This window comes from Rana temporaria, chromosome 3, assembly GCF_905171775.1.
Source record: "Rana temporaria chromosome 3, aRanTem1.1, whole genome shotgun sequence".
NCBI lineage: Eukaryota > Metazoa > Chordata > Amphibia > Anura > Ranidae > Rana > Rana temporaria.
The window spans coordinates 92,953,204-92,973,757 of NC_053491.1; the positions used below are offsets into that span (position 1 = coordinate 92,953,204).

Sequence of the window (20,554 nt, forward strand, 5' to 3'; positions counted from 1 at the left end):
TATTTTTATTCAACCGATTGTTCGTATATATGTATGGCCAGCATTAGACCCCATACACACTATTAGATTTTGTGCAGATTTTTGTCTTTAGATTTACCAAAACCATATAATAGGAGATCAAATTACAAGAGTTTAAATTTGTATGCAATCAGGCAGGCCCTTGCACTACATGGTTTTGGTAAATCTGAAGACAAAAATCTGCAGAAAATCTAATAGTGTGTATGGGGCCTTAGGCTCTATTTACATCTATTATACACGCTAGGCTAACCACATGTCCCGAATTGCCTGGGACAGTCCTGCATTTTGCAGGTCTGTCCCGGGTCCCGGGCACCTTCATTCCAGGACAATACAGTGTCCCGGAAATGAAACTGACACAGCCAGTGCCGGCCCAAGACATTGTGCTGCCTGGGACCAAGAATTAAATGCTGCCCCCCCCCCCAAAAAAAAAATCACGCCAACCAAAAGGCCCCCACATTCATTATTTTATATGATAACTAAAGGGGACCCGTCATGGCTCTATACCTGTATAGGAGTATAAAGAGGACCTATCATGGCTCTATACATGTATAAAGAGGACTTGTCATGGTTCTATACATGTATAAAGAAGTATAAAGAGGACCTCTCATGGCTCCATACATGTATAAAGAGGACCTGTCATGGCTCTATACATGTATAAAGAGGACCTGTCATGGCTCTATACATGTATAAAGAGGACCCGTCATGGCTCTATACATGTAAAGGAATATCAAGTGGACCCGTCATGGCTCTATAAATGTATATAGGACTATAAAGATTACTTGACATGGCTCTATACATGTATAAAGGAGTATAACCAGGACCTGTCATGGCTCTATAGATGTATAAAGAGAACCTGTCATGGCTCTATACATGCATATAGGCGTATAAAAGGACCTGTCAGTGCTCTATCCATGTATCCAGGAGTATAAAGGGACCTGTGAATTGCCGGCGGCCACAATGTCTTTTGCGCAAACTAATTAATGTATGCTAATTGTGTTTTTTTTGGTACCAAAAATATGTAGAAATATACCTATTGGCCTAAACTGAAGAAAAATTTATATTTTTCAAAATTTTGAGCATATTTATAAATTGTCTTTTTTGTTGTTGTTTATAGCACAAAAAATAAAAATCGCAGAGGTGATCAAATATTACCAAAATAAAGCTCTATTTGTGGGAAAAAAGGACATCAATTTTATTTGGGTACAATGTCCCACGACCGCGCAATAGTCAGTTTAAGCAACACAGTGCCGTATCGCAAAAAATGGCCCTGTCATTAAGTGGGCAAATCCTTCTGTGGTTAATCAGGGCTGGGCAAGGAAAGTCCCTCTCAGGCTCTCATGTCTCATACATCTTGTGATGTGTGTTTGTACTTACAGTTTTGCTTCAGACTCCACCACCAGATGCGGGTTGTCACCTGCCACACGTTGCGGATTGCCACCTGCCACACGTTGCGGATTGCCACCTGCCACACGTTGCAGATTGCCACCTGCCACACGTTGCGGATTGCCACCTGCCACACGCTGCGGATTGCCACCTGCCACACATTGCGGATTGTCACATGTTGCGGATTGTCACTTGCCACATGTTGCGGATGGTAACTTACGTCACCTGCCACATGTTGCGGGTTGTCATTTACCATATCACATGCCACACGTTGGGGATTGTCACTTGCCACACGCTGCGGATTGCCACTTGCCACAACGTCACCTGCCACACGTTGCGGATTGCCACTTGCCACACGCTGTGGATTGCCACTTTCCACAACGTCACCTGCCACACGTTGCGGATTGCCACCTGCCACACGTTGCGGATTGCCACCTGTCACGCGTTGCGGATTGCCACCTGCCACACGCTGCGGATTGCCACCTGCCACACGCTGCGGATTGCCACCTGCCAAACGTTGCGGATGGTCACGTGCCACATCACTTGCCACACGTTGTGGATTTGCAACAGATTTTGTCACTTGCTGTATCCCAGAATAAAGGCAGGCAGCAGAGAGATGTTATAATCTCCCTGCTGCCTGCAGCTGCAGTGCAAAGTGAGGGCAGAACTGTCGTGATGCAGGGCGGGCAGTGAGAGATGACATCATCTCTCTGCTCCCCTGCCGCTCACTCGCTGATTGACACCCCCCCCCCAGTGTCCTCTCCGCCCGCTCCTGTTACCACTAACAGTGAGCAGCGGCGCCAGGCTCCTCACAGGCAGTGGCGCCGCTCACTCGCTGACTGCTCCCCCCCTCTCAGTGTCCTCTCTGCCCATTCCTGTCATCACCAACAGCGAGCAGCGGCGCCGGGCTCCTCACAGGCAGCGGCGCCGCTCACACGCTGACTGCTTCCCCCCGCTCTCGGTGTCCTCTCCTCCCGCTCCTGTCACCACTAACAGCGAGCAGCAGCGCCGGGCTCCTCACAGGCAGCGGAGCCGCTCACTCGCTGACTGCTTCCCCCACCCCCCTGTGAGTGTCCTCGCAGGCAGCCCGGCGCCGCGCTCCTCACAGGCAGCAGAGCGGGCAGAACGGGCTGGCGGGCGTCAGTATGCCGCCGCCCTTAAAGGAACACTAAAGGTTCATTTTTTATTAGATCAATTGATTGCTGTAAGCTAGAGCACTTAAATATCACTTACCTCGTTTTTCCTTTTGATCTCCAAAATATAGTAATCCAGGTTTGAAAATGCCATTTCCTGTCTTTCCTCTTCTTGCTTTCCACCAGCATCTGAGCCGTTTTGCATGGTGGAAAGCAGAATGTGCTCACCCCCTCCCTATGACTACAGCCCTGCGTGAAGATGCTCTCTTATCCCTCACAGGCATGGAGGCCAAGCCTCAAGGGAACTGTAGTTCTTATTAGGCCGTGATGTAGCAAGAATGAATGCGCACCGCAAACCAGGAAGTCATTCAGGAGTGACGGAGGTGAATAAAACAGCTCGAATTCAACAGGTATCAAACTAGTTATAATGCAATACATTACTTTTTACTTTATCAGCTACTGTCAGACTTTAATTTAGGAGGAAAATATTTTTGTCTTTACAACCCCTTTAAGGTGCCGCCTGGTACCCATGGTACCACCCGGTCCCATCATAGGGCCGGCCACCTCCCCCACGCCCTGGACAATCTGATGCCCCCAAAAAAGGCTGCCACATTGCTGCTTTACTTACAGTACTTGCCCTGGCTGGGAATGTCTGGAGAGGCACAATCCCCACCCTCTGCTTTTTATAGGAATAAATCATAAATCCCTTGTGTCTAATCACTGCAGGGCAGTGTAGAGTAGGGTGACCCTCCGGTTTCCAGGGACAGTCCCCGTATTGAGGACACTTCCTCCTTGCCGTCCCTGGTGGAGTGATCTTACTCCGCTCCCCACCCAGTAGTAGCCGGGGCCCGTAGAGTAAGACTTGTGAGGCGGGCAGTGGCGGCGACGGGCAGAGAGTTGCCAATTGCCGCCATTACTAGTAAAAAAAAATAATATGTCCCCGGATTTCATTTTAAAAATCTGGTCACCTTACTGTAGAGCCAGCGTTGGAACAAGGTAAAACGAGTCTCGGCCGTCCAGGACAAGTACCGACAGTGAGTAAAGTGGCGACGTGGCGACCTTTTTTGGGGCGTGCTCAGTGCTTCTGGGTAGAGCGCGCACCCGCCGGGTTGTGCTGTGATTCGTTACAGCACAAGCTGATTTTTGGGAAGGGGGGTTGTCCCTGAATGGCAGTTTGGAAATGTGGTCACCCTAATACACTCATGTTTGTGCATGATAGCAAGGCGCTTTGGGGTGCCATTAAGAATTAATGACCCCGTCATGTGCCTGCAAAAAAGATGCATTTTTTTCATTCATTGCAGAAACTCGCATGATTTTGTGTGTGTTCCCACAACGCACAAATAACCGATTTTTTTTTTTTGCCAATTTTTTTTTAAATGATCTTTTTACAGTTGCATTGCTGCTGTTGATGGGCAGCAAGTTTTCTGTCTTAGCACACTGCCAAATGTTTTCCTTTATGTATATATTGTACCTTTCAGGCTGCATTAACATAGAATAATGTATTGCTTGTTTTCAGCAAACAACTTCACACATCATCTCTGTAAATCAGACTCTCATTCTCCAATGCAAACTGTCAAGTAAAATAAATAAAAGAATACAATACACATAAATGCTGTCATTTTTGAGGGTCTGCCAACTGCTTATGAAAATACCAGCATCTTGTAAATGTGGCAGCATGCCTGAAATTGAGAAATATTTCAATGCCACCAGATCCTGCAATAAAAATGTCATAGACATAGGGGATGTTCACAGTCAAGACACCTACTGTATGATTTGCTGTCATGTTGCTAACACATGTCTGGAAACATCTTTTCGTATTCCTTTCCTGTTCTCAAAGTGATATTATATTGTAAGCCCATTCAGCAGCTGAATATGCAGCTTTTTTTTTACATATTTTAATTCTTGCCTAGGTTCCTATTTAATCTGGCACCATGAATGTTGCCCCAGGTTTCCTGTTTCAGGGTGGCTCCTTTCTTTTGCAGCATTATAAGCATGCAGGGACTAGTGTTGTGTCTCTTTACACTTTGTGTGTCAATAGAAACACACAGCCCCATAACCTAAGATGGCAAGGTACTCATGTGCTCCTCCCTCACCCCCTTCCTTCCTTCTCTAAACTAACAGACTCGCCCAAGACTGTACTATGCACTGTTAGCATTTTCCTGTAAAGACAGGAAGTTCAGGGACAGGGCCGACCCTAGGCAGGGTGCACAGGGTGCATTGCACCCAGGCGCCTGCAGAGGTGGGGCCGCCGAACATCTAACAGACTCTCTAACAGAAGCCCTCTCTGTGTCCATCAGAGAGGCCCCTCTCCAGGTCCCAATAAAGTACTCTGCTTCTCTTCCTGTATTTTGTTTATTGTTAAGAGATCATGTAAGGATCCCAGGGTAATGAAGACTTTGTGTGGGAGCATCTCTGTGGTCATTGCCATAGAAACATTTGTAAAGGGGAGGAATTAGTAAAATGATGACGCCCATGTGGGGGCGCCAGAAATATTTCGGCACCCAGGCGCATGTGACCCTAAGATCAGCCCTGTTCAGGGACACAGCACAGAGAGAGCAGCAGCCAATAGCATTGAAAGCTGTAAATTGAAAGTGCTGGGGTAAAAATTTTACAAAAAGTTTAGTGGGGTTTTTAATTGTGCTTAATGGAACTTCCGCTTTAAGGGTTGGTGACCCCTAACATGCCAAATTTTTTAGAGGGTGTAGGCTCCCACTTCCTCCCGGGGCACCGTGATGCCGGAAAGAAGTTCACCTCTCTTCCCTCCCTCTCAGCAATCATCTGGGACATGTCGGTCCCAGAAGATTACTGGCCATTCACAGCGTGCAGCGCGGCTCGCACACGTGCAGTGCGTGCCCGGCTGGGCACCCACAGTGACAATGCCGGCACCGCGGAGAGGAGGGGGAGAGAAGCGGGGCTTCGTTCCCCCACATCGCTGGACCCTGGGACAGGTAAGGGTCTGATTCTTAAAAGTCAGCAGCTGCAGTATTTGTAGCTGCTGACTTTAAAAAAAAAATGTTGAAACTCCACTTTAAGCTAAAAGCACTGAAGCTAAATTTACACTGCAAGGGAGACCTGCCGGAGGAATTCACTGTGTTGGCTGCTGTGCGTTGTCGGCTGTGGTAGGGGGCAGTGTGGTGCACGATTCAGCGCATCACACAGCTCCCTTTTTTTTGTACAAACTTTATTTGAAGTGTTCCAAACCTACACTTCACTCATGGCCAGGGCAGGACTTAGGGTGGTGGGGGCCCCTGGGCTTGAGTGTTGAAGGGGCCCCCTGGAGCCGAGAATTGGGGGGGATCGAAGTTGTTGAGCGGGGGGGGGGGGCGAATTGAAGTTGTTGAGCGGGGGGGAGCGCATTAAAGTTGTTGAGCGGGGGGGGGGATTTTGCAGTTGTTGAGGGGGGAGTGCCTCTCACCTGTGCCAACAGCCGGGGCCACAGACTGTCATTAGCCCGACTGCCGGCTTTCTTCCCTTCAGCAGCCACAGTCCTCCACACACCACTCCGGTTCCTCCTGCTTCCGTGCTGCCTCCTCTTGCAGTGCGGGAAAATTAACCCTTTTGCGGGACTGCGGGAAGAAGCTGTCTGTGCGGGAAAGTCCCACAGAATCCGTGGGTGTTGGGAGGTATGCGCAGGGCCGCCATCAGGAATTTTGGGGCCCCTTGCACAGCTTAAGGCATGGGCCCCCTGAAGCAGAGAACCTAGGGGGGGTGGGGGTGCTGCCGCCTGAAATTGAGAAGCGTGGGGGCTGCCGCAAATTGAGAAGCGGGGGGGGCCTTTACAAAAAAAAGAAGAAATAAAGAAGAAAACAAATATATATAAATATATGTAGCCATCCGGGGCCCTGGGGACCTCTGGGCCTTTTAATAAAAAGAATAAATAAACCTCTGGGCCCTTTAATAATAAAAAAAAAAAACATTTATAAAAAATACATAAAAAAAGGGAGGTTGCCAAACCCGGGGGCCCTGGGGACCTCTGGGCCCCTGGGAACCTCTGGGCCTTTTAATAAAAAATAAAAAAATAAACAAAAATAAAAAAATAAACATTTATAAAAAAAATAAAAAAGGGGGGGTTGCCACATGGGGCCCTGGGGACCTCTGAGCCCTTTAATAAAAAAAAATATATATATATATATAAAAAAAAATGTAATTTTTTTTATAAAAAAATAAAAAAGGTGGGTTGCCATCCGGGGGCCCTGGAGACCCCTGGGCCCTTTAATAATAATAATAAAATATATATATATATATATATATATATATATATATACACATATATATATATATTATATATATATATAAAAATAAAAAATATATAAAAAAAACATTTTTTTACAAAAAATAAATAAAAAAAAGGGGGGTTGCCGTCCGGGGCCCTGGAGACCCCTGGGCCCTTTAATAATAATAATAATAAAATATATATATATATATATACACATATATATATATTATATATATATAAAAATAAAAAATATATAAAAAAAACATTTTTTTACAAAAAATAAATAAAAAAAAGGGGGGTTGCCGTCCGGGGCCCTGGGGGCCTCCGGGCCCCTGGGGACCTCCGGACCCCTAAAAAAAAAAAAAAAAAAAAAATTTTTTTTTTTTTTTTTTTTTAAAGGGGGCCCCCTATTGGGTGGGGCCCCTGGGCTTGAGCCCAGTCAAGGCCAATGGTAAGTCCGGCCCTGCTCATGGCAATGTACAGAAGTGCTGTGCTGCTGTACATTGCTGTGATATTTGGGACGGTGTACTGCGATAAAATGCAGCATGCTGCAGCGTAGCTCTAGGCTTCATTGCAGTGTTAATGGGACACATAGAAAAAAAATTCCTTTGTGTCTCTGTGGTGACAGACAGTTTACCGTGCAGTAAAATGTTTTTTTGCCGCATATAGTGCGAATTCACCCTGAGAGTTTAATACAAATTTCGTTTTTCTTGCATAAGAAGAATATAGTATTTTCTCCTCCTACCATATCTTCTGATTTGGCAGAAAGTCATCAATGATTCTGTGTTGCTTCTTCAGATTTTGTTTCTTTTTATTTGATACTTTTTTCTGTATGTATTCCGTTATAGATTGTTCTGTTTGATTCATGGATCATATTCTCTGATAATGGTGTTTTGCTTTAAGTTTATGGTCTGCACCTCACTAAAGTCTACTTCTGGACCGCCCCACGCAGATAATCTGCGGCAGGGCGGCCGTCCTGCGCAAAATCACGTACCTGTACGTGATATCATGTACTGGGTCTGGGATGTGCGTGCGCTCCGCAGTCGACCCGCTCCCGCTGTGATTGGACACAAGCGGACCCGATGTTTGCCAGCACCTCGCGATCGTTCTGAGGAGAGGCAGAACGGCGGTCTGCCTATGTAAACAAGACAGACGGCCATTCTGTAAGAGGGGAAGATGTGCCGAAACCGCCATTTTTCGCGCCTGTTGACATTTCACGGCTATGTCCTAAAAAAGCACCAGTAACATTTCTAAATGTTCAAATAACTGAGCAATGTCCCAAGTTGGTAATCTCCTCTAGAAATAAATTGATACAAACAAAATGTTTACATTGAGTGTATTATACCCCGGTGAGATTGTACAAAATGTACCCAGATAAAGACCCTCACTATCCTCGCTGCCAGTTGGGTACCTACTTTCACATGTTCTGGGAGTGCCCTAGGATTCACATCTTTTGGTCTGACATTTTTGAACTTATTAACCTTAGGCTTCAGTTGTCGGTCCCTGTGTCTCTGGAACTGGCCCTGCTAGGGAATGATCCCTGATGATGCTCAAAGATCCCATCCTAGTAAATTACTAATCTATTTTTTACTATTTTACGCCAAGAAAGAAAATTCTATGTAAGTCCTCCCCAGGGGAGGGCTGGCAGCCGTAGGCCTGGGGGGCAAGTCCAGTCAAGTGGCCCATAGAGCGTGGAAAAGTGATGGATCGAGGATAACAGTCTAAGATTTTTCATGATCACAAGAGTCCGCACAGAGGCCCACCTTACCTCAGAGTCCGCACAGAGGCCCCCCTTACCTCAGAGTCCGCACAGAGGCCCCCCTTACCTCAGAGTCCGCACAGAGGCCCCCCTTACCTCAGAGTCCGCACAGAGGCCCCCCTTACCTCAGAGTCCGCACAGAGGCCCCCCTTACCTCAGAGTCCGCACAGAGGCCCCCCTTACCTCAGAGTCCGCACAGAGGCCCCCCTTACCTCAGAGTCCGCACAGAGGCGCCCCTTACCTCAGAGTGCGCACAGAGGCGCCCCTTACCTCAGAGTGCGCACAGAGGCGCCCCTTACATCAGAGTACGCACAGAGGCGCCCCTTACATCAGAGTCCGCACAGAGGCGCCCCTTACATCAGAGTCCGCAAAGAGGCGCTCCTTACATCAGAGTCCGCACAGAGGCGCCCCTTACATCAGAGTACGCACAGAGGCGCCCCTTACATCAGAGTCCGCACAGAGGCGCCCCTTACATCAGAGTCCGCAAAGAGGCGCTCCTTACATCAGAGTCCGCACAGAGGCGCCCCTTACATCAGAGTCCGCACAGAGGCGCCCCTTACATCAGAGTCCGCACAGAGGCCCCCCTTACATCAGAGTCCGCACAGAGGCCCCCCTTACATGGTGCTTTTTTGGGTTCAAACTTCCTGTCCAGTGCTCACACATGCCCGGGGAGTGTGGGCAGGGCAGACTCAGGAGGAGGAGCAGATGAGCTCTATCTCTCCTCGTGTCTGTGCAGAGAGAGAAGGGGATGTCAGCGCTGGTGTGCGCTGAGGCTGAGCTATGTGTGAGACGAGACATAGCTCAGCTCTGCAGCCATCTACCTCGGAGATGACACAGGCACGGCTGCACAGTGGGAGGTGAGCAGCGGCCGTGACCTGTGTTAACAGAGCTCCAGCAGGCATATTCCTGCTCTTCAAAAACAGCATTTGGTAGTGGCGGCCGGTGGCTGTGCATAGTGTCACCAGCCCGGGGGGAGATTTCCACCCTGCCCCCCCTGCCAGCCCTCCCCTGGTCCTCCCCCACTCCTCCCAGTTTTGTCGGCCTGGGAAGCCATGATTGATGCTGTGCTGCCCCTTTACAAACTGATGTACTCCAGTCATGGTTGCCCTTGGAAATTTGACAAGGTTTGGTAGCCATGGCAAGCCATGGCAGCCAGTAGAATGAGTCTGCTGAGTACCTCTTTCTCTCCATGGTAAGTGGGTTGAGGTGTCCTTTGACTCCATTTCTTTAGCTGGTGACTCTTCCCTCTCCTTCCCCATGCCATTCCCCTTTTCACTGTTCCCCACTTCCCTGTGGGGTAATGTAGCTTCTCCCACTATGTCAGGGGTCTCCAAACTTTCTAAATCAAAGGGCCAGTTTACTGTCCTTCAGACTTTAGGGGGGACTAGGGCTATTGGGAATACAAAATGTCTGGGTGTCCTGTGGGAGTAAACAATACCATATCTTTGGTGTCAGTGGGAGGACTAGTGCCCCGTCATTGGTGTCAATGGAGGAATTGTGCCCTTTTGATGGTGTCAGTTGGATGAATAGTGCCCCATTGTTGGTATAAGCAACAATAATGATTCCCCATTGTTGGTGTCAGTGGATGGAATAGTGCCCCAAGGGCCGGGTTAAGGTAAGCAAAGGGCCGCATCTGGCCCCAGGGCCGCAGTTTGGAGACCCCTGCACTATGTGATTGCTGTGATCAGTCCTATAGGATTGTAGTAAATTGTATTTATCTCTCTGAGATGTTGCTGGATGTTTTTTGTATTTTGTGTACTTGTACCTTGCATACTATTTGTACTCGTATTATGCCATGTTAAACGTTTTTTGTTTTATTTCTCTTTGATGTATGATGTATTATTTATTCCTTCAATAAAGCACTTCTAATTGATAAAAAAAAAAAAAAATCCTATAACATAGTAAATATCCACTTTTTGAGCTCAGGCCCACTTTAAAGCTAATTGACATATAATAAAAAAATGTTCTTAAAAAACTTTAGTCGGTAAATGGTTAACCAGAGTTTCCAACGTGTTTTTTTCTGTTTGGCTTCTGCCAATTGAGGTGCTGTGTACATATCACATGGGGATGTTGCTAAGAGCGAAACAAAGTATAATTTATCACCAATGATACATTGAATTGCCAGTTGGAGACTTTACTTGAGGTGCAATGGGGACACCCAGTGTTTGATTTAAGGAACTGCATGTGTATTTATAGAACAATCTGGAATAAGCAATCCATGGATAACACATTTGTTAAATAATTGTCGCCACTTTTATAGTAGCTTGCATGCACTAAAATAATTTGATGAAATCAAAAAGATTTAAAAAGCACATTTCCTAAACTACCATCCCACACAGCAATAATTCTTCTACCAAACTACATAGAGTACCTGTCTAATTTACTCATGGATGTTCTGTCAATTTCACAGATCTCTCATTACACAAAGATTATTAAACAATAATTGTCTTTTCATTTTTTTACTCGGCTGAACATTATAATATATACAGTTTGTAAAGAATACTTTGCATGAGCTTCATAATATTAGGAATATCATTCTGTAATGTAATGGAGTAAGTGATCTTCACTGAGGAAAGAGGCCATTTTATTAATCATAACCAATCTCCAGTCATAATATTTAATAGAATAGGCAAGTGTCTTCAGCTGAACGCCAAGATTTATCTGTATTGCATACTTATATTGTTCCAGCTTGGCACGAGGTAAGTATGCATTCACATTTGGTTTTACATGGACGTAGTTAAAGCGGGGGTTCACCCTTAGAGGGCACTTTTCCCCCTTAGATTCCTGCTCGTTATTACTAGGGGAATCGGCTATTTATTTAAAAATAGGTGCAGTACTTACCCGTTTACGAGACGCATCCTCTCCGTCGCTTCCGGGTATGGGCTTCGGGAATGGGCGTTCCTTCTTGATTGACAGGTTTCCGAGAGGCTTCCGACGGTCGCATCCATCGCGTCACGATTTTCCGAAAGAAGCCGAACGTCGGTGCGCAGGCGCAGTATAGAGCCGCACCGACGTTCGGCTTCTTTCGGCTACGAGTGACGCGATGGATGCGACCGTCGGAAGCCTCTCGGAAGAATGTCAATCAAGAAGGAACGCCCGCTCCCGAAGACCATACCCGGAAGCGACGGAAGAAGATGCAGCTCGAAAACGGGTAAGTACTGCACCGATTTTAATACAAATAGCCGATTCCCCTAGACCGAACGAGCAGGAATCTAGGGGAAGAAAAAAAAAATTTTTAGAAATGGGTGAACTCCCGCTTTAAGTGTAAACCCGTGTGAGGGTCGTGTTTTGCCTGCATGTGATGCACCGGTGTTCTGGCATGCAGGAAGTTCCATTCATGTCAATTGGGATGCAATTTTAAATCCTTATGGGTGAACCCAAACACGTACCATCTGCGTTCAGGAACACGCACCCCCCACTGCCTGTATGCAGGCCCGTCGCTACAGGACAGGCAAAACAAACAATTGCTTGGGGCCCTGAGCTAGCCTGGGGCCCCCAACTTCCCCTTTTCAGGCTGTAGCGTGGCCCAGCTCCTCTTCCTTCCTCCTGGAGTCCTGTCAGTCCGGCCGGGTAATGCGCGTGGTACAGGAGATTCAGTTTCCTGTTCCCGGCCGGACTGACAAGAAGTGCTCACTTCCTTTCAGTCCGGCCGGGAACACAGGAACCTGAATCTCCTGTACCGCGCGGTACCAGGCCTGGGTACTATCTGATAGGGGACTGGGGACCCATAATGATAGAACACAGGACTGACAGGAGGAAGAGGAGCTCGGCCACGCTACAGTGGCAGCCTACAGGGAAGAAGGGGAGGTGAGAATAGAAAAATATAGGGACTAGGGAGGGGGGGAGGAGTAAGAACATGGGCGTAAAAAATTAGTGCAGCGCTAACGTAGGCTTTGTGTGCAGGGGGGGGGGGTTGCTTGGGGTCCCCAAATTCCTTCAAACGCCCTGCCTGTATGTGGATGCACAGGAACATCTATGCATCCCTATGCGGGCAAACATAGTCGTCACATGGGTGTATTCTTAAGTATGCCTATATGAACGAGGTCTATCTCAAACTTGATAGGCCACTGGGGAAGCTGAAAATAACTGTAATAGTTGGCACTACTATAGAGATAGCTGTGATCTTCCAAGTCCAAGACTTTATCTCTTCACACTGACCACAGGGGGGGGGCACTCCTTGTAATTTTTTTAGGGAATACAAGGTTTTCTGATTGGACGAGGTGAAGAGGAAGGACATCATTATCTCCACCAAGTTCAAGTAGAGAACGTTATAATACATATGGAATAATAATCTAGAAAATTGTTATTTTTCCGGCATTAGAATTCTTTATCCAAGAACCTTTTTTTAGAAACCTAAAGAAAAGCTGTGCATTCTGAAGGCATTTTAACCACCCAACTCTGTGGTCACAACTTATATTCTCCATTGTAATTTCACTATTAAAGCCCTTCTCTAACGCTCTCAGGAAAATACTTATATAAATTTGGGATTACTTGTTCTTCTAATGCTGCCTACACACCATCGTTTTTTTCAAAATGCTCTAGCAAAGCGCGGTTACGTTCAGCACGTACGGCGGCACTCTGTTCCATTGAAGCTCGCGTCATAACTTACTTCTGAGCATGCGCGGGTTTAAAAACGTTGTTTTAAACATCGTTTTAGCCCACACACGATCATTTTTTATGACACAAAAAAACAACGTTTTGAAAAACGACATAAAAAATTGAAGCATGTTCGAATTTTTTTTTGGTTTTTCAGGAGACATAAAACAACGTTTTCCCCACACACGGTCATTTTAAATGACGTTTTTAAAAATTTCAAAAAACGACCGTGTGTACGTGGCGTAAGATTGCAAACACACATTTCCAACTGTTCTAGTGGAGACATATTTGAATGCCCGTGCTCAGTTAATAATATCGCTCATACACTCTCTCAAAGTATCCAAATTCCCTCTTTGGGTACTTCCCTCTTGTGTAACAATTTAAATTCAACTGAGCAAAATGTCAACTAATATTTAAAAAGTTATTTTCCACAGTTTCCTTAGTCAGTTAGGCCCTCTCTTTTTTCCAGGTCTGTGACAATTAGATATCCTGAAAATGTTCTCTGCTTTTAGTCCAAGAGATATGATTTGGGCCCCATTTAATATGATGGGGGAAGAGCCACTGTTGGGTCATTAGCTCCAAAAGGAAAGATGACAACTGCACGCCTTGTCACTGCTGTGCCACCAATTGCCCCAGCATGAGCCTCAGCTCTCTCTAAAGCTGTTTGTTGAATGGCCCACATACCTCCCAACTTTTTGAGATGGGAATTAGGGACACCTATAAGCAAAAGTATGTAGGTATAGAACACACCCTCTGCCACCCCTCTTAACCACTTAAGGACCGACCTAACGCCGATATATGTCGGCAGAATGGCACGGCTGGGCACAATCACGTAAGGGTACGTCCCCTTTAAGTGCCCAGCCGTGGGTCACGCCCACGACCTGGTCTGAAGCTCCATGACCGTGGCCGCGGGACCCTCTCTCCATGCATCTCAATAGACCCTTTCACACTGCAAGCAGCATCTTTGGAGCAGCTTTTGGACGCTGAAAAAAAACGCTCCAAAAACGCCCCTTTCCATTGAAATGAATTGAAAGCGCTGTAAAAACGCCTTGCCCTTTCACACTGAGGCGTTGCACTGGTGGGGCGTTGAGAAAAGTCCTGCAAGCAGCATCTTTGGAGCAGCTTTTGGGCGCTGAAAAAAACGCTCCAAAAACGCCCCCTCTCAATTGAAATGAATTGAAAGCGCTGTGGAAAACGCCTCACCCTTTCACACTGAGGCACTGAAAAAACGCCCTAAAACCTTAGGGTCTTAGCGGTGCTTTACCAGTGTTTTTCGCTGGCAGTGTGAAAGGGTTCTGAAAGCACTCGGTCTTTCACATTGGGATTGCAGATGAGGCTTCTTTCATGCGCTTTACATGCTTTTTTTTACGCCAAAGCGCCTGAAAAACGCTCGAATAATGCCCTGAAAAACGCCCCAGTGTGAAAGGGGCCTTAGTGACACCTTCAACTTCTCCTTACTTGTCTTGATGCCACTGGGACAGAATGATAATGCACCTGGCAATACATAATAAAAACTAAAATGTTTTGCTTTAAAGTGGTTGTAAACCCTTATGCCTTGTACACATGATCGGAATTGCCGATGAAAAAAGTCAGACAAAATGTTTTCATCGGATATTCCGACCGTGTGTGGGCCCCATCAGACTTTTTTCCGTCGGAGTTTAGAAATAGAACAAAAAAGATCGTCTGTGTGGAACTCCGACGGAGAAAAACCCACGCATGCTCAGAATCAAGTCGACGCATACTCGGAAGCATTGAACTTCATTTTTCTCAGCTTGTCGTAGTGTTTTACGTCACCGTGTTTTGGACGATCGGAATTTAGTCTGACAGTGTGTATGCAAGACAGCTTGAACGAAATTACGATGGATTTTATCCCATCAGAAATTCCGATCATTACAGACCACTTTTACCTACAGGTAAGCCTAGATTAAGGCTTACCTGTAGGTGCAACAAAAATCTCCTAAACCTACACGGTTTAGGAGATATTTGCAAAAGGAAGGCACGATGTCTACGGTGCATGCACCGTAGACAACGGCGCGCAGGCACACTGAGCGTTCCGTTACTATCGACGATCATCCTGTTAGTGGCGGCACTCGCGCGCATGATGTCATTGCGGCTCACATCGCAAAGTCACTCGTGGAGAGATGGCGCCAACGGAGAAGGTGACCGAGCACCGCTGCGGGGGCTTCGATCTCAGGAAAGTACTTCATAATGGACATGCAAGTGCGATAAACCTCCGCCAATAATATAATGGCAGCTCACCTCACCAAGGGGACCCTTTAATTACCGAAGGTCAAACACACATTCCCCTGCGGGCACTAAAATGGATCTAAATGCAATCAGGAACCAGGAGAGAGTCGGTGGGTACAGGTCCATTGATAGGGATGAAGGGGACGGTGAAGCTGAGCTCCCCCGTAGAGAAGAGTAGGTTATTATTATTATTCCCTCCTGTTGTGGCCCCAACTTCAAGTGGGGTGGCTATGCATCTCCAGCCACCTGCCTGTGTTGCCAGCCCTGAGATCCGTCCATCTGTTTGCCTTTCTACTCGATGCTTTACTTTTAGGCCCCGTACACACGACCGAGTTTCTCGGCAGAATCCAGCTCCGACCGAGTTTCTGTCTGAATTCTGCCGAGAAACTCGGTCGTGTGTACGGGGCCTCAGAGAAGCGGACTTAGAGGCTAGATGCAAATAGCTGTCTATGTTGTCTACTGTTTACTCAAGTAGTGGTCATTATCTAGTATATGTGGCTACAGAGCCTTATAGAGACCATGCTGTATTACCACCTAGTGTTCTGATTGAGTCACAGAGACATTTATTGAATGAGCTCCTGTTTGTACAGCATAATTGGTTTAACATTATTCTGTATGCATACCCATTGCCATTTACTTTGCACCTGTTAAGTAAAGTTAAAGCTACCCTCTATCTGATTATATGTATACACTATATTACCAAAAGTATTGGGACACCTGCCTTAACACGCACATGAACTTTAATGGCATCCCAGTATTAGTCTGTAGGGTTTAATATTGAGTTGGCACACCCTTTTTTAACTCTTCCCCCGAAGGCTGCCCACAAGGATTAGGAGTGTGTCTATTGGAATGTTTGACCATTCTTCCAGAAGCGCATTTGTGAAGTCAGGCACTAATGTGGACGGGAAGACCTGGCTTGCAGTCTTCACTCTAATGGTGTTCTATTGGGTTGAGGTCAGGACTCTGTGCAGGGCAGTCAAGTTCCTCTACCCCAATCTCGCTCATCCATTGCTCTATGGACCTTGCTTTGTGCACTGATCCAAATCATTTGGTGGAGGGGGGATTATGGTGTGGGGTTGTTTTCAATGGTTAGGCTTAACCCTCTTAGTTCCAGTGAGGGGAACTCTTAAGACATCAGTATACCAAGACATTTTGGATGATTGGGAGATGGCCCATTCCTGTTCCAACATGACTGCGCACCAGTGCACAAACAAGGTCCATAAATACATGGATGAGTGAGTTTGGGGTGGAGGAACTTGACTGGATGAAGATGTTATAGCTGCAAAGGTTGGGCCAACTCAATATTGAACTCTACGGACTACCAGGATTTTTTGCTGGTTGTTAAGGATAGAGCTGAGGCCTCTGGAGATGAGCGTTAAAACACCATTAAGTGATAATTTATGTTGGCCTTCAACTCAAACAAATAAGCACCCCTTAACATCAGAAGTTAACTTTTGTTATGCTGTGCATTATCATGCATGATCATGCTTTGTGTAAAGACAGGCCTTCATTTTGAATGGGCTGTCAGCACACCACAACATACCTAAAACTGGAACCAGATCAGATCTTTGTATTTGTAATGCAGTGCAATGCACAGATGGGTCTTATCTGTGTGTGGTGGTGTGGTGGAATGCTTCTGTATTGAAGTGTGTTTGGCAAAGTTAGTTGGGGTGCCGTTCAAATGAATGGCACTGAAAAGCACTGCACTGCCGATTGTGCATTACTATGTGCTCATTATGCAGCGCACACCTGCAACACAAATGTGTAAAGCTGGCTTTTCTCCTGTATGACTGTTTTATCACAAGATCAATTTATAATCAATTTATAGTAAATAATATAGTTGCAACAATATGTATTCTGCATCGTATTACCTGCATGCCAGTGTTTGTGATCAGGCGTGGCTTCTCATCATTTACAGCTTTCACGGTCACATTGATAGTTATTGACTGGCTCTGGCGGTTTACATCTGCAGCATTGACTATAATTGTAAAGTTGTCATTCTTGGTTTCACTGCCATTGTGCTCATAGAGCACTTGTCCTTGATTTAACTAGAAAAAAAAATATGTATGGTCATTTATGCGCATATTTCAAAAGCATACAAAGACAAAGCTTTTTATTGTGCATGTACCTCCAATAAGTTGAGACCACACTTTTGTTAAGGAAACCCCAATGTTCTCCAGGTCACATGTCTGCAAACATTGTAGCAAATGCCATTACAAACCTTTACCCATTCAGTGCAAAACTGACACATGCATTATTATCGCTTCCTCCTTCCTGGGTCCTAGTCCACTATCACATGATCACTTCCAGTTCTACAGCAAGGTAAAAACTGCTGGCAAAAGCAGGAAACCAATGAGCTGAGCAGGAAATTACATTTGTAAGAGCTGCACAAACTGTGTACAGAATGCCATGTTTGCAATATATATATATATATATATATATATATATATATATATATATACAGGGCTTTTTTTCAGGGGGAACTTGGGGGAACTGAGTTTCACCACCTCTGGCTCACACCCTTTGGTGCCTGCTCACCACAATCACTTGTAAACACAGAAGTCTGGTTTCCGTGTTTACAAGTGACAGCTCTGCACTCTGTGTGTAACCCCCTGAACTCTACACTCTGTATGTAATGCAATCCTGGTATTTAATGCCCCTTTAAGACCCTTCTACTGTTTGTGAAATCTGAACGGGTCGTGGTTGAGTTCCTGCACCTATTTTCTGAGACAAAAAGCTCTGTATCTATATATATATATATATATATATATATATATATATATATTACTGTATTTATTGGCGTATAACACTCACTTTTTTACCCTGAAAATAGAGGGTGAACTGTGCCTGCGTGTTATACGCAGGGGGCTGTGGAATTTTTTTCCCCAGAAACGTTCCTCTTAAAGTTAGGGTGCGTCTTATACGCCGATAAATACAGTGTATATATATATATATATATATATATATATATATATATATATATATATATTTTAACCACTTGCTTACTGGGCACATATACCCCCCCCCCCCCTCCTGCCCAGGCGAAATTTCAGCTTCCGGCACTGCGTCTCTTTAACTGACAAATGCACAGTCGTGCGACGTGGCTCCCAAACAAAATTGACGTCCTTTTTTTCCCCACAAATAGAGCTTTCTTTTGGTGGTATTTGTTCACCTCTGCAGTTTTTTTTTTTTGCGCTATAAACAAAAAAACAGCGACAATTTTGAAAAAAAAAAATATTTTTTACTTGTTGCTATAATAAATATCCCAATTAAAAAAAATCGCAATAAGCGACTGGTTTGCGCAAAAGTTATAGTGCCTACAAAATAGGGGACAGAATTTTTTTTTTACTAGTAATGGCGGCGAGTTGCAATTTTTTTGGGGGGACTGCGACATTATGGCGGACACGTCGGACACTTTTTTGGCACCATTCACATTTATACAGCGATCAGTGCTATAAATATGCACTAATTACTGTATAAATGTGACTGGCAGGGAAGGGGTTAACACTAGGGGCGAGGAAGGGGTTAAATGTGTAGCCTAGTGAATGTTCTAACTGTAGGGGGGTGACTGGGGGAGGTGACCGATCTGTGTACAAGGGACACAGCATCGGTCTCCTCTCTCCCTGACAGGACGTGGATCTGTGTGTTTACACACACAGATCCACGTCCTTGTCTGTGTAACTGCCGATCGCGGGTGCCTGGCGTATATAGACGGCCTCCCAGCAATTGGGATCCACACTGTGGCCGTACAAAGTTGTACGGCCAGCAGGAAGTGGTTTAATAAAAGTGGAGTTTGCATTTAATGTTTCTGTACGGACAATGGTTAGTGTGGCCTTGTCTTCCTCAATTTGCCATAGAGTCAGATTTTTTTCAAATATACTAAATACCAAATAATTTTCATTGAATATATCTTTAAATGCTTCATACACCATCAGCTTTTATAGAACCTAGATTTAAAACCGGTCATTTCTATAGAGTCTGTTCCCATCTATGAACTGCAATGCAGGAGCATCATAAAAAAATACAACATACAGAATTTTTTGGAGCAGTAATCTGTGTTTTTAGACTTTGTATGTTGAATTTTTTTCCCACTTTTTCACTATTTATTAATTTCACACACCACTCACCATACAATCATTATCTTCCAGATTGGTGCGGATTATTATTAGATCATCTATCCTCCCTGGGATTGCATTGTAATGACCTGGCCTGCCGATGAGCTGACCCCGACTTGGTTTGGGTTTCCTGCCTCAGATCCCGGCCAGGCATTTGATGGGGACCCCCTCTGCCATTCCCTTTATCCTCACATGAGTCAGTTCAGTTCTTGGGCTGATCTGTAATGCCGCACATACATGATCAGGTTTCTCGGCGGTGAAAACACTGCCGAGAAACCCGACGGGAAAACCGAGGACCAGCTTGGTCTCTTTTCCCCGTGTACATACGGCCTGTTTTCCCAACATGTTCTCTCTTGGTCGAGAAAAACGGCCGTGTGTAGGCTCCACCGCAGTGTTTCCCTATGGGAAAACTGAAGAGGAAAAAAAACGCCACGATTCGCGACGAGAAAAATTAAAACATGTTCTATATTTTCTTGTCATGATTCTCGGCGGTTTACTTGTCGGGAAAACTGCTGGAGAGCCTACACACAGACGTTTTTCTCATCCAAGAAAAAACATGACAGTTTTCCCGACAGGAAAATTGATCGTGTGTACGCGGCTTAAGTATTAATATATCTAAATACTCCCTAAGGGAACTTTTTTGTATTGTCCAGAAAGTTTTCCCTCCTTCATTTTTTATTAAGGTTTTTTTTATACTGTATTTATATATCAGATTTTTCTGTACTTGCAGTGAATTAATATTTGCATCCATACTCCTGATTAGTGAACACGAAACGCGTAGAGTTTTTCTATTCATGTGATGCCAAGACAGTTCGACTTTTATACAGCATGTACTTAGCTATGTACAGTGGAACCTCGGTTTAACAGTAACTTGGTTTGAGAGTATTTTGATTTGCGAGCAACTTTAAAAAAAAATTCTGACTCAGTTTGCAAGTGTTGACTCGCAAGACGACGAGAATTCAAGCTAAATAGGCCTGCAGTACCTCATTTGGCCTGAGGTACGGGGCACAGAAGCCGAGCAGAGCCGAAAATATGCCTGCAGTACCTTATTTGGCCTGAGGTACAAGGGCGCAGGAGCAGAGAAAAG

At 45.5% G+C, this 20,554-nt stretch overlaps 1 protein-coding gene across 1 annotated transcript in view; it reads right to left on the bottom strand.

Annotated features, from left to right (window-relative positions):
* CSPG4 (chondroitin sulfate proteoglycan 4) overlaps nucleotides 1-20,554 on the bottom strand; it is a 163,866-nt gene that overhangs the window by 37,050 nt on the left and 106,262 nt on the right. The window contains exon 5 of the mRNA XM_040342989.1: nucleotides 17,224-17,400. Within this exon, the coding sequence (XP_040198923.1) occupies nucleotides 17,224-17,400 (177 nt within the window). The remainder of the gene's footprint in view (nucleotides 1-17,223; nucleotides 17,401-20,554) is intronic.